This window comes from Artemia franciscana, chromosome 3 (genome assembly GCF_032884065.1).
Source record: "Artemia franciscana chromosome 3, ASM3288406v1, whole genome shotgun sequence".
Classification (NCBI taxonomy): Eukaryota; Metazoa; Arthropoda; class Branchiopoda; order Anostraca; family Artemiidae; genus Artemia; species Artemia franciscana.
The window spans coordinates 49126148-49140401 of NC_088865.1; the positions used below are offsets into that span (position 1 = coordinate 49126148).

At 36.7% G+C, this 14254-nt stretch overlaps 1 protein-coding gene across 1 annotated transcript in view; it reads left to right on the plus strand.

The window, feature by feature from the left end:
• LOC136025360 (transmembrane protein 53-like) overlaps nt 1-14254 on the plus strand; it is a gene marked incomplete at its 5' end in the record, with an annotated part of 36194 nt that overhangs the window by 3600 nt on the left and 18340 nt on the right. Inside the window, one exon of the mRNA XM_065701309.1 lies at nt 3900-4010. Coding sequence (XP_065557381.1) covers nt 3900-4010 — 111 coding nt within the window. The remainder of the gene's footprint in view (nt 1-3899; nt 4011-14254) is intronic.

Genomic DNA, 14254 nt, shown 5'->3' on the forward strand with positions numbered 1-14254 from the left:
TGTCTCAGAGCTATTATTTTAAATCCCGACCGGATCTGATGTAATTGGGGGAGTTGGAGGGGAAAAACCCAAAGTCCCAGTTTTGTTACTTTAGGCACTTCCAGGTAAGCTAGGACGATGAAATTTGGCAAGCGTATCAGGGACCGGACCAGATTAAATTAGAAATAGTCGTTTTCCCGATTTGGTCATCTGGGGGGGGGGAGTGGGGGGGCGGTTAATTCGAAAAAAATAGAAAAAATGAAGTATTTTTAACTTATGAGTGGGTGATTGGATCTTAATGAAATTTGATATTTGGAATGATATTGTGTCTCAGAGCTCTTATTTTAAATCCCGACCGGGTCTGATGAAATTGAGGGGAGTTGGAGGGGGGGGGGACCTAAAATCTTGGAAAACACTTAGAGTGGAGGGATAGGGATGAAACTTGATGGGAAAAATAAGCGCAAGTCCCAGATGTATGATTGACATAATCGGAACTGATTTTCTCTCTTTGGGGTAGTTGGGGGGGGGGGTAATTCTTAAAAATTAGAAAAAATGAGGTATTTTCAACTTACGAACGGGTGATCGGATCTCAATGAAATTTGATGTTTAGAAGGATATCGTGTCTTAGAGCTCTTATTTTAAATCCTGGGTGGACCTGGTGATGGGGGCGGGGAGTTGGGAGGGGGAAACCTAAAACTTGTAAAATAATTAGAGTGGAGGGATCGGGATGAAACATGGTGGGAAAAATAAACACAAGTCCTAGATAGATGATTGACATAAATGGAACGGATCCGCTCTCTTTGGGGTTGTTTGGGGGGGGGGGGGGGTTGGTATTTCTGAAAAATTAAAAGAAGAGGTATTTTTAACTTATGAACAGGTGATCGGATCTCAATGAAATTTGATATTTAGAAGGATATCGTGGCTCAGAGCTCTTATTTTAAACCCGACCGGATCTGGTGACATTGGGGGGGGATTATGGAGGAGGAAACCTAAAACTTGGAAAACACTTAGAGTGGAGGGATCGGGATGAAACTTGATGGGAAAAAAACACGAGTTCTAGATACATGATTGACATAACCAGACTGGATCCGCTCTCTTTGGGGTAGTTGGGGGGGGGGGTTAATTCTGAAAAATTAGAAAAAATGAGGTATTTTTAACTTATGAACGGATGATTGGATCTCCATGATATTTGATATTAAGAAGGATATCGTGTCTCAAAGCTCTTATTTTAAATCCTGACCGGATCTGGTGACATTGGGGGAAGTTTGGGGTGGGGAAACCTAAAATGATGGAAAACGCTTAGATTGGAGGGATTGTGATGAAACTTGGTTGGAAAAATAAGCAGAACTCTTGCATGCGTGATTTACATAATTGGAACGGATCCGCTCAATTGGGGGGGGGGGATAATTCTGGAAAATACGAAAAAATTACGTATTTTTAACTTACGAAGGAGTGATCGGATCTTCATGAAACTTCATATTTAGAAGGACCTCGTAACTCAGATATCTTATTTTAAATCTCAACAGGATCAAGCGTAATTGGGGGGGGGGGGGCAGTTGGGGGACCGGAAATCTTGGAAAATACTTAAAGCGGTGAGATCAGGATGAAACTGGATGGGAAGAATAGAAACCTGTCTAAGATACGTGACTGACATAACTGGACCGGATCTGCTCTCTTTGGTGGGATTGGGGGGGGGGTAATTTTGAAAATTGAGGTATTTGTAACTTACGAAAGGGTGACCAGATCTTAATGAAATTTGATATTTAGAAGGATCTTGTGCTTTAAAGTTTTAATTTCAAATTCCGACCAGATCCTGTAACATTCGGGGGAGTTGGAGGGGGAAACCGGAATTCATGGAAAACATGAAAATTGAGCTATTTTTATCTTACGAGTAGATGATCGGATCGTAATGAAATTTGATTTTTAGAAGGAATTCATGTCTCAGAGCTCTTATTTCAAATCCCGACCAGATCTTTTGACATTGGGGGGAGTTGGAGGGGGAAATTTTGGAAAAACACTTGGAGTGGAGGAATCGGGATGAAGCTTGGTGGATAGAATAAACAAATGTCCTTGATACGTGATTGACAGAATCGTACTGGATTCGCGCTCTTTGGGGGAGTTGGGGGGAGGGTTTCAGTGATTTGGCGAGTTCGGTGCTTCTGGACGTGCTTGGGCGATGAAAATTGGTAGGTGTGTCAGGGAGCTGCACAATTTGACTTTTCCCAGTCGTTTTCCCAGATTCAACCATCTGGGGGGCAAAAGGGACTCAGAGCTCTTATTTTAAATCTTGAACGGCATTAAGCCTCTTATTTTCCTTTTTAAACCAATCTATTGATTCATAGACTTTTGTTAGAGCTCACACCATATGATCTCTTGGCTCTTAGCTCTTCTCACCTCGTCACAAGTGCCATATGAGCTCTTAGCTCTTGTTTTGTCTAATCTTTGACAATGAAATACATGAAGCTCTTCTAAAATGATTTACGACGCTTTATTCATTTTACTTATGGCGTTACAGGAGCGAAAATGGGCTAAGGGTTTGACCTCCATGGTTTTTACAGAAAGTATGACTTCAGACCGGATTGATGAATGTGACGTTAAATTTTGGAAAGCTACGCACAATTTTCGTCTACAGCCAAAAAAAGGATAGTTTTCGCTATTCATTGAGCAAGAGCCAAGAGTGTGTGAGTTGAAGTGGAGACTTACAGTGGAGATGACCATCTAAAGTTATGCAGCCAAGCTTCGTTTCCATCGATCCATATTTTTGCTTTCGACTAGATAACTCTGTTCTAGCAGGCAAGCAGGGAGGCACCAGTTTCAAATCGAAGTTGAACCAAAGTAAAAACATGCTTAAAATACTCGTGGTAATTAACCAGTCCTATCGCCAAAGAAATAGAGCTTTCTATTTACTTCTTTTTGAGCAGTGATATTAGAGGCAAGACATAAGTTGGTCCGCGGTAAGACAATCAGCTTATGAACCACGAACGATTGATTTTATTTACAGTAAATATTGAAGCCATATACTTAGGTTACTTAAGCAGCGCTATTGCGCTGTATATGAAAATCAGAACCGTATTTTTATGTACTGGTGACTGAAACTTAAAATTAGTCATCAAAGGTTCTTTTCACCTTTGAACGAATAGACTCAATATTTTTTGGTTTGGCTCGCTAGATGCACCATTCTAGTTTTCCTATGATGTGTTCTGTTGGTCTTGGTTGGATCGGCAAAAAACTCCAAGTAGATTCTGAAAATTATTGTCACCGGTGACGAACGATCTGCAATGCTGGGCAGACGTAGCATTTTTAAATTTAAAAAGGCCTCATTTATTCATTACCAACGTCAGTTTTATAACGTAAGAATTTCATCTCGATTTACGCTTATTCTGTTTTTTGTTTTTTTTTTTTTTTTTCTTTCTTTTTTTTTTTACACTGACTTATTTGCGTTTGAGAGTTTGACTCAGTAATCAATCAATTTGTTAATACTAAAGAAAACTATTACAAAAGTAAATCAATCAATAGGCCCAAGAAGCTATGCTTGTAATGGGCTTGTAAATTACAATGCTTGTAATGGGAAAACTGAATATTTTCAATAAAATATTTTGGAAGACTATTAAGGTCCGCCAATCTTGCTTAATATGCTGCTTGTTGCGGTGATGGCTTACAAATTTAAAATGTTTTTCTAAAAACATCTGTTTGCCTTTTGGATAGAAGACCCTGCTTATCATTCGCACTTATGCACTGTTAAAACGCTAGAAGGAAATACCACGTCTATCTAGCCCTTAAATATCCTAATATCTATACAGGGAAATACCACGGCTATGTACTCCTCGAGTGTTCTAAAGTCAATATCAGGAAATACCACTAGAGTGTCCTATAGTCTATATTAGGGTAGTTTTTTTCTATTATATATTTTTTGCTTTCAGGTCATTGCTGCAGATCTGTTGAAATTTCTATATACGAACAAAGAACTTAAGCCAAAGGTGGTTCACGGCTTTTCAGTTGGTGGATATGTTTTTGGAGAGGTCTTAACTCATGTATGTTTATCCTTTAGAGCTTATTTAAACTACTACTTATTTAGAACTTATTTAGAACTACTACTACTGCTACAAGAAAAAAAAAATAATAGCCGTTAGCTTTCGCATTTCAAGATTGTCAATGAGCCTAATGAAAATCACGTTTAGTATCAAATTAATAATCCCTTCGTCGAAATCTGAAAATCTCATCAGTGTTAGCAGTAATTTTCATAGCAGTCTTAGCATGTTATTTAAACACATTTAATATTCTTCACAGAACTAATCATGATTGATTTAATTAGAAGATAGTCTTTCATTTTGCATGGCTCTTTGGCTTTAACGTATCAATTTTACCTACAGTTTTTTTTTCCATTTCTTATTATACTCAATATATATTCTAGCGAAGCATATAAATATATATATATATATATATATATATATATATATATATATATATATATATATATATATATATATATATATATATATATATACCTAAGCCTGTTTATATATGTATAGACAGACATAGGTTTGTAGATTTACAAACCCAGGACAAATTTCCAATTCAATTTGAAGCATAAGATTACCAAGCTGGAAAATCATCAATTACTAATTTTTACCAGCATCAACAAATTAACAATTACCGGAAATTACCAACTTGCAGCATACTACCATCAATGATTGCAAACAGCACCCTGAGGAAAAAATAAACATGCGTACTTGACCAGCTTTCTTGAAAGAAAAAAAAATACAAACTTCCGTTATTTTGTGTTTAAAGTCTGGATATTCTGAATTTGATAGTGTAATTTTCATCAAAATTGATGCCTTGTTCGAAGTACTTTAAAGTATCTCAAAAATATTTCAATTTTCTAGTGCTAATAATGTTTTACAAGACTTCTTTACACTGAATATACTAAGTACAGTGAAGATAGAATCATGTCTTTTAAAACAATAAAATTTGAAACTTGTAATTTCTAATTCAGGAAAAATTACCGATTTAATAGCCAAGGACTGTGAAAAATAAATCTGAAGGTTTGAATTTGCTAAGTGGAAACGTACGCATCCATATATCTTATAAAATTAGAAAAAATCTGGAATTCATTTCTAAACAGAAAACACCTCTATGCAATTACGAAGTTTTTTGTAATAGCTGATGCCAAATTAAAAAAAGAAAAGAAAAAAGTGGATGAAAACTCAGCGGAAAATAAGCTAAAAATAAACGGCGTTTAACATTTCAAGAAGGTATAACTTTCTTTTGAAGGCGTAGTTGTCTTGGTAAGCACTTGGCTATTTATGTTTGAATTTTTACGGACGACAAGCGTTGTCATATTTCAAATTAATTCTGCTTCTTTATTTCCCTAGTTAACTGGGGAAATATTTCCTAGCAAAACTGGGAAAATATGATGTTGCCCTAAATCTCCATAGTTTGAAACAGCAAAAGAAAATTTTTAGAGAATGGTGGTTGTCAGGAATAAAAAATGTTTTTCCTAAAAAAAAAAAGCCTTTTGTCTGAACATTGATAGTTAGACCATGGCACAATTGACCATAAACAGCCTGGTCATTTTTTTATCTTGCGAAATTAAAATTCGTTTTTGACTTCAATAAGTAATTCATGGGTGAAATAAATAAGGTAAGTTATTTTTAGATGAAAAGGTGAGATTACTGTAAAATATTGCAGCCGAAAAATACGAAACAAAAACTCAACAAAATAGAACACAGGAAAAAAAAGCGTGACCGAGGGGCTGCCCTGCTTTCAAAAATTGTTTACATTAAATGGTGTGCTAATAATGGTGTAATAATTGTTTACATTAATTGAAATAATTAATTGCTAATAATTGTTTACATTTAATGGTGTGCCTTAATGGTGTTACCATTAGTAATGGAAAATCTTTACCAGATTGTGGAAATATATATTTAGATGCACTAAGTGTACCATGTGGGACACGAAGAAGTGCCACATGGCAGAGGTATGCCGTAACTGGCGGAACAAGCAGTGCTCTGAACTGTACACCGAGTTGCGCAGAGTGGGTAATCCCTTACTTCTGACAAGATTGTTACAATCAATACATACGGAAAAATATTTTTAACTGGGTGGCGTTGATACTTTAATGTTATTCACGCGTTTGTCTGAAATTGCCGAAGAACGTAGAAGTAAGACTAGAGATCCTTCATTGAATTGAATTGTTTTTTAATGGATTTCCGGGCAAATAAGTGCAGGATCTCAGAATAATTATCAGTTTTTTCAAGGAGTATCATTTACTACACACAAGTAAAAAACAAACGACAAGAACACAGAGCCTTTTGGTTTGTTAGGCCAATTCCAACATCCAACTCATACATCTATATACACTTCTCCATAGATCTTTCTTAAAAAATCCTCCTCTATTAGGGGAGAACTCTCTGTGCAAGAAAGCTGGGGATCGATTTTCACTGCAAAGACCTTCTACTGCCAAGCTTAATCACTCCACTTCACTAGTGTTGCATCAGACCCATAGCTGAATTTGGATGCCCGCTGTATGCTGGTGCTCCGAAAACGTTTTTGGCACCAATTCAAAAGATCCAGAATAGGACAGATTCAGTCGTTCCAGTAGCGCCGATGGCAGTTTTCATTTGAAAAGTTTTTTTGGCACGATTTCAAAAGATCCAGAATAGGACAAACTCAGTCGTCACAGTAGCGTCGATGGCAGTTTTCATTTGAAAAGTTTTTTTGGCACCTCTTCAAAAGATCCAGAATAGGACAGATTCAGTCGCTCCAGTAGCGTCGATGGCAGTTTTCATTTGAAAACGTTTTTGGCACCACTTCAAAAGATCCAGAATAGGACAGATTCAGTCGCTCCAGTAGCGTTGATGGCAGATTCAGTAGCGTCAATGGCTGTTTTCTACAAGAACATTAGTTAATCTTCTCTAGAGCTATATTGTATTATGCCCTTCTCTGCCCAACCAACAAGACTAACGCCAAAGCACACAACTTGATATCTTAAGGTGGAGACGCCAAGAACAGATTTCTTGAAGAACTGCTTGATTCGACGTTGCGCTCCAATTTGGAACGATCTTCAGGGGGACATTTCGCCTAAACGTTTCTCTGCGGATTCCCTCAAAAGAAGGTTTAACTTTCAGCTAAAACATCGTGATGGAGCGATATAAAATTACTAGTGGCAGATTCCTTCAAGAGAAGGTTTAACTCTCAGCTAAAACATCGCGATAGAGCGATATAAAATTACTAGTGGCAAGTCAGGTGTTTAAATGTACTTGGTGCCACGAACTTACGAATAAAAAAAAAAAAAAAAAAAAAAAAAAACAACAACAAAAATGCGCAAGTATTTATTTAAAAAAACAAAACAATTATAGTTATGGCCAAAGTCAGACTAAGTGCATCGTTTTTAACAAGTAAAATAGACGAACACACACGTCGTTAATGATTATGAACACTGACAATAAAAAGTATTACGGCTTGCTTGGCATTTGGATGGTCTTTTTTTTTTAAGGTGGATGTGGTGTATTCGTTTATTGTAGCTTAATAGGCTTATCTTTTGAATTCGAAGGGACAAAAATTATGAGTTGCCCGATTTATGCTATTCATCTAGGGCAGAGAACACAATTATCGTTCTTCAAAAACGGTTTTTGGCAATCGCTTGAATTAAATTAAAAGTTGTTAATGACAAGTTGACTATTCTAATGCCACTTTTAAATAATTTAGTTTTTTGCTGCTTTAATTTTAGTTAAATTAATTTTGAAATAATTATTTTTTGTTTTATGTTCAATTTGTCCATATCTTAGATTTGCTAGATGGCGTTGACGTATTTGTGATAAAACATTTCAAGAGAGATTAAAATCTAATAACATTACTATATAACCGATGAAACTGAGTTCATTATCCGCTGAATCCCAAACGCTATCAAGCCCTGTTTGCCGACATTTGGTTATTCACTCTTTTTTTTTTTTTTAATTTTGTTTATCATCAACTTAGCTTATATGTTATAAAATGAAAGACTATCTTCTATGAAAAACTACATAATTTTGGCAAGTCTTAGCTATACTATGGAAATGTAATTTTTTAGACTATTTGGCTCAGAGTATTTTTTTGTGAGGGGGGGGGGGGGGGTCAGAGATGATACTTGCCCTTGGTGCCGAAATTTTAGGGACGCAACATTTTTAGGGACGCATTCATCTCAAATGAATAATCTAACGGTTGTAATCATTTTCTAGTTTTTGAATTTTTTATTTTTGAAAAAGTAGAGGGTGCAGTTTTCGTTAAGTGTACGTAAAATGAATCCAATATTTTCATTTTCCCCATATCTTTATAACCACTCCTTTGAAAATAAAAAAAGTAGACTGATCTACTGAAAGTAGATCACCTTTTGCAAGAGGACTCGATCCAACAGACTGGGTTAAAAAAGCTATAGGTACCAGCATTGGTCAAATAATTGTAGAAGCCAATGACCGTTTCAAAAGACTTTCAAATTTGAACACAAATTTTGGGTTTATGTATAAATACAAAAAAATACAAAATACTAATTACAAAAGAGTCATTTTAAGATGGCACGAATGTTGATAATATCAAAGCGAATCGCCTCAAACTTGGTGAAAAATATGATGAATTAGATTCTGTATATTTGTTCCATGAACCCCCATGTTCCATGATATGAAAAAAATAATTCACCACCGACACATTTAGTTAAAGAAACCTACAGATGTGCTAGAATTGATTGTGCAGATGAAGGGGTATTCACAAACGTAAGAATGGTCTATCAAACACTATTAGCCATTGAAGCATCGGTGACCAGTAATGTTTATATTAGTAATTAATTGTTTTAGTAATTGTTTATTTATAATTTAGTAAACTTAAATTAATGTTAACGTACCTCAGATTGACTGTGGGCCAGGAGTGACTAAATGATTCAGCGTTAACGAACATAGAACGCTAAGAATTAGAAGCAATCATTTGGGATGAGATAATTGATAATTTTGCAGTGGCTAAAGTGAAAAAATTTAGATCCTGTTTTTTTTTTCTGACCAATCATAGATCATATTCGTTTCTTCTCCGTCCCGTAACTGCTTATACAGGAATGCGAAAGGTCCATCAAAAGTTTTCAAAATGTTTTATAATATCGCCCCTTTTCGATTTTTATTATATAATCTGTATTATTTTTTTTTTGGAAAACACAGTTAGAGTTGGACAGTTACCTCATACCGATTGGAGAGATAAAATTTATTTGTTTTTGTTTGAATCCCAGTGATATAGTGAAAATTCATTGTGTAATCATTGTTCTTTTGTTTTTAACGTACATCATCCAGTAGGCAGCGTTGTCATGTTTAGAATACATTATTTCATTCTTTTAGCATAGCTTTATGCTGCAAACCCAGAAAAATATTAAGCATATGTTTTGATTATGTATAGCTGGTTGTAAATTCATCCTCTTTGACCCCCGATGATTTTAATGACCTGGAATTGATGTTGTTGTGTTATTTACGATAATAATTATTTAAGTTTCCTCTTTTCAAAGGCATTTTATGTGGCAGCGTCTCTTCTTTTCACTTGTACTCGTCAGGTTCATTGTTTTATCAACCTCATACAATGTCATTTGATAACCAGCCAAAACTTTGTTGGTAGGGGGGGGGGAGGCATTACAATTTTAGCCGTAATTATCATGAGCTCACGCATTTTAACATAACTTCTACAAAATGTTCTTAGATGGGTGCCAAGGACGGGAATTAGCATCCCCCCCTCCTTCTTGAGGTTTTAGTTTTAAACCATTATTTTTGGAATTGACAAACCTATGAATACAATCAATAATTATTACTCACAACAAGGCAATAAAGGCTTATTTGCGATAAAATATCAACAGCAGAATATTAATAGCAGAGATGGGCAGTAGATTTTGATTAAGGATTTCTGGTTTCATACCCATGGTCGCTATCCATACGCTCAGATAAGCCGAATTTTAATTTGTTATATCATAAAGCAAAATTGCTAAACAAAATTTAGCACTAATTGCTTATCAACTTGTTTTAATTCGGCCAAATATCGGATTTGTATCTTTGGTTTATTTACCAACTGAAATAATGACAGGAATTCCGTAGAGGGTGAATGTTTCCATCTGGTGCCTGCTTATGGTTTTGACGCATGAGTTAGGGGGGCTGATCCAATTGGAAATAAAAATGAGGATTGCTTATTTTATAGTAATTTTCATTTCCCAGAACGGTTCCTGCTTCCGGGGTATCCGGTTCCAACCGGATAACCCTTCCATTTATGGCCCTGGTTTTTACTCAGAATAACTGAAAGCGACAATCAAGATGCAATAAGAGATTTCGAAGTATGATTAAGACAGCACATTAGGACTGACAACAACGTTTAATTGTTATCAGGATTAAGACAAAAGTTAAGGTCAAGGAATCGTTCAGTCAAGATGACTTAATTTTAATTTAAGGTTTATACCCATTGACCACCGTAAAGATGGGCGGTACTAGCTCCCTTTAGGCTTGACGGTCTTAATCCAGTGTTGGGACATATTCTGGGACGACGTTCGCCCGAGTAAAAAAATGCAGAAACTGTCCCGTTATCTTGCCCGAGGTCTCCTTGCGGTCACTTCCATTCGTTGACTGGAAGGTCGAAATTCAGTGCAATTTTTGCAAGATTTTCTGATGGTATTCAGAGAATATGATCAAACCACTGGAGAGTTTGAATAGCCAGTTGTTAAGAGAGTGGTAGCTGAGCAGTCAGCGATAAAGGTCTGGCACTTAACAATAAGTTATACATTTTATTCTCTCAATTTTCCTGAAGTACTTTGTTTGCCCAAAGTCGACTGACTGGAGGATTGAGTGCTTCTGTCAGGTTGAGCCAATGTAAAACATGGCCCCTGAGAGTCGTAAAGTATTGGACGACTGCTTCCTCCATGACATCTTCCATATCAGTCATTTCAGCCAAGAACATCAAAGAAGAAGCAAGAACACGGGATTGGCTTTGCGATGACCAAACAATGTGATTTTGCTTTGCGATTACTGAGGAATCTGGTGTGACTTTATGATTAACGGTGAATGTGTTGAAAACTCTTTGATTAAAAAAATAACAGGGTACGGTTTGTCCAGATATACTGACATGTGAGCTACCTGCTTCATGCAATTGGAAGCCAGGTGAACAGAGGAGAAATTACTAAAACCTATATACAAGATATTAAGCTATAGAAAGTTTTCCAGAGACATAGCTATCAATCAAATCGAAATTGGCTAAAGACCACTAACGGACCTGCTGGTGCCAGAGCAGTATGGTTGTCCGAAGTTGTTTTGGGGGTGGTTGGCAAATTGAAACTGGCTAAAGACCACTAACGGACATGCTGGTGCCAGAGCAGTATGATTGTCCGAAGTTGTTTTGGGGGTGGTTGGCGCCAGATGGGACAGACCCTCTGGCTTGCAAAGGAAATATGTTAATAAAGTAACAATTTATTGTATATCTACAGGGGTAGCTGTTATATTTTAAATAGATTAAAAGGTATGATCAATGGAATGATCAATGAGACTATATTTAGTGATATCAACCTGGATCTAACTATTTAATATAGAAATTATTATTTGAGACTAGGATTTTCTCCCAAAAATGATCCCTGGAAATTGTTGCTTGAAAACCTGAGTACAAGATTTTCTCTTATTTTTATTAACCTGGAATTGTTCTATTTTTACCTCCTGTATTTGTTTTAGTCTCTTTTTCAAGGAGGTTTTTTATTACATTCTATGAAACGTATTGCTCAAAAGACCTTTTCTATTCGCAGCTTTTTCTTGTTTATATCGACTAGTCAATTTGAATGAAATCTTTCCGCTGGGAAAGTGTTTCCCGGGAATACTGGAATAGCGCAATAGATAATTTCCTCCTATCCTTGTTGTTCTCAACGAGGAGACTCTGATGAAAGACATAAAAGCCTCTATTACTCTCGGTGAAATAACTGACATTGTAAATATAATAATTGGTTTTTATTTGGAGAGTTTGAATGGGCGCAATTATGGAATTGTGGTCAAATCAAGACAAAACACGAACAATCGAGAAGCTGACTAAGCAGTGACAACTTTAGGAAAAAACAAGAGCTAAGAGCTCATATGGCACTTGTGACGAGGCGAGAAGAGCTAAGAGCCAAGAGATGATATGGTATGAGCTCTGACAAAATTCTATGAATCGATACATTGATTTAAAAAGGAAAATAAGAGGCTTAATGCTGGTCAGGATTTAAAATAAGAGCTCCGAGTCACGATGTTCTTCTAAATATCAAAATTCATTAAGATCCGATCACTCACTCGTAAGTTATGAATACCTAATTTTCTCTTATATTTCCTCTCCCTTTAGCCCCCCAGATGGTCGAATTTGGGAAAACGACTTTATCAAGTCAAATTGTGCAGCTCCCTGACACGCCTACCAATTTTCATCGTCCTAGCACGTCCAGAAGCACCAAACTCGCCAAATCACTGAACCCCTCCCCCTAACTCCTCCAAAGAGAGCGAATCCAGTACGATTCTGTCAATCACGTATCAAGGACATTTGTTTATTCTATCCACCAAACTTCATCCCGATTCCTCCACTCCAAGTGTTTTTCCAAGATATCCCCCTCCAACTCCCCCCAATGTCAAAAGATCTGGTCGGGATTTGAAATAAGAGCTCTGAGACATGGATTCCTTCTAAAAATCAAATTTCATTAAGATCTGATCATCTATTCATAAGATAAAAATACCCCAATTTTCACGTTTTCCAAGAATTCCGGTTTCCCCCTCCAACTCCCCCCAATGTCACAGGATCTGGTTGGAATTTAAATTTAGAACTTTAAAGCACAATATCCTTCTAAATATCAAATTTCATTAAAAGATCTGGTCACCCTTTCGTAAGTTACAAATACCTCAATTATCAAAATTATCCCCCCCCCATCAATTCCACCAAAGAGAGCAGATCTGATTCGGTTATGTAAGTCACGTATCTTAGACAGGTTTCTATTCTTCCCATCCAGTTTCATCCTGATCTCACCACTTTAAGTATTTTCTAAGGTTTCCGGTCCCCCCAACTGCCCCCCAATTATGCTTGATCCGGTTGAGATTTAAAATAAGAGATCTGAGTTACGAGGTCCTTCTAAATATGAAGTTCCATGAAGATCCGATCACTCCTTCGTAAGTTAAAAATAAGTCATTTTTTCTTATTTTTCAGAATCAACTCCCCCCCAATAAGCGGGTCCGTTCCAATTATAAAAATCACTTATGTAAGACTTATGCTTATTTTTCCCACCTAGTTTCATCCCGATCCCTCCAATCTAAGCGTTTTCCATGATTTAGGTTCACCCCACCCCAAACTTCCCCCAATGTCAACAGATCCGGTCAGGATTTAAAATAAGAGCTTTGAGACACGATATCCTTCTAAATATAAAATTTCATTGAGATCCGATCACCCGTTCGTAAGTTAAAAATACCTCATATTTTCAAATTTTTAGAATTAACCCCTCCCCCAATTACCCCAAAAAGAGCGGATCCGTTCTGGTTATGTCAATTATATATCTAGACTTGTGCTTATTTTTCTCACCAAGTTTCATCCCGATCCCTCCACTCTAAATGTTTTCTAAGTTTTAGATTTCCCCCTCCCAACTCCCCCCCCCCAATGTCACCAGATTCGGTCGGGATTTAAAATAAGAGCTCTGAGAGACGATATCCTTCTAAATATCAAATTTCATTGAGATCCGATCACCCGTTCGTAAGTTAAAAATACCTCATTTTTTCTAATTTTTCAGAATTTCCCCCCCCCCAACTACCCCAAAGAGAGCGGATCCTTTCCGATGATGTCAATCATGTATATGGGACTTGTGCTTATTTTTCCCACCAAGATTCATTCCGATCCCTCCACCCTAAGTGTTTTCCAATATTTTAGGTTCCCCACTCCAACTCCCCCCAATGTCATCAGATTCGGTCGGAATTTAAAATAAGAGCTCTGAGACACAATATTATTCCAAACATCAAATTTCATTAAGATCCCATCACCCGCTCATACGTTAAAAATACTTCATTTTTTCTATTTTTCCCGAATTAACCGGTCCCCCACTCCCCCCCCCCCAGATGGTCAAATCGGGAAAACGACTATTTCTATTTTAATTTGGTCTGGTCCTGATACGCTTGCCAAATTTCATTTTCCTAGCTTACCTGGAAGTGTCTAAGGTAGCAAAACCGGGACCGACAGACAGACCGACAGAATTTGCGTTAATACCAAGTGCCATACTTGGTTAATACCAAGTGCCATAAAAATTTACGTA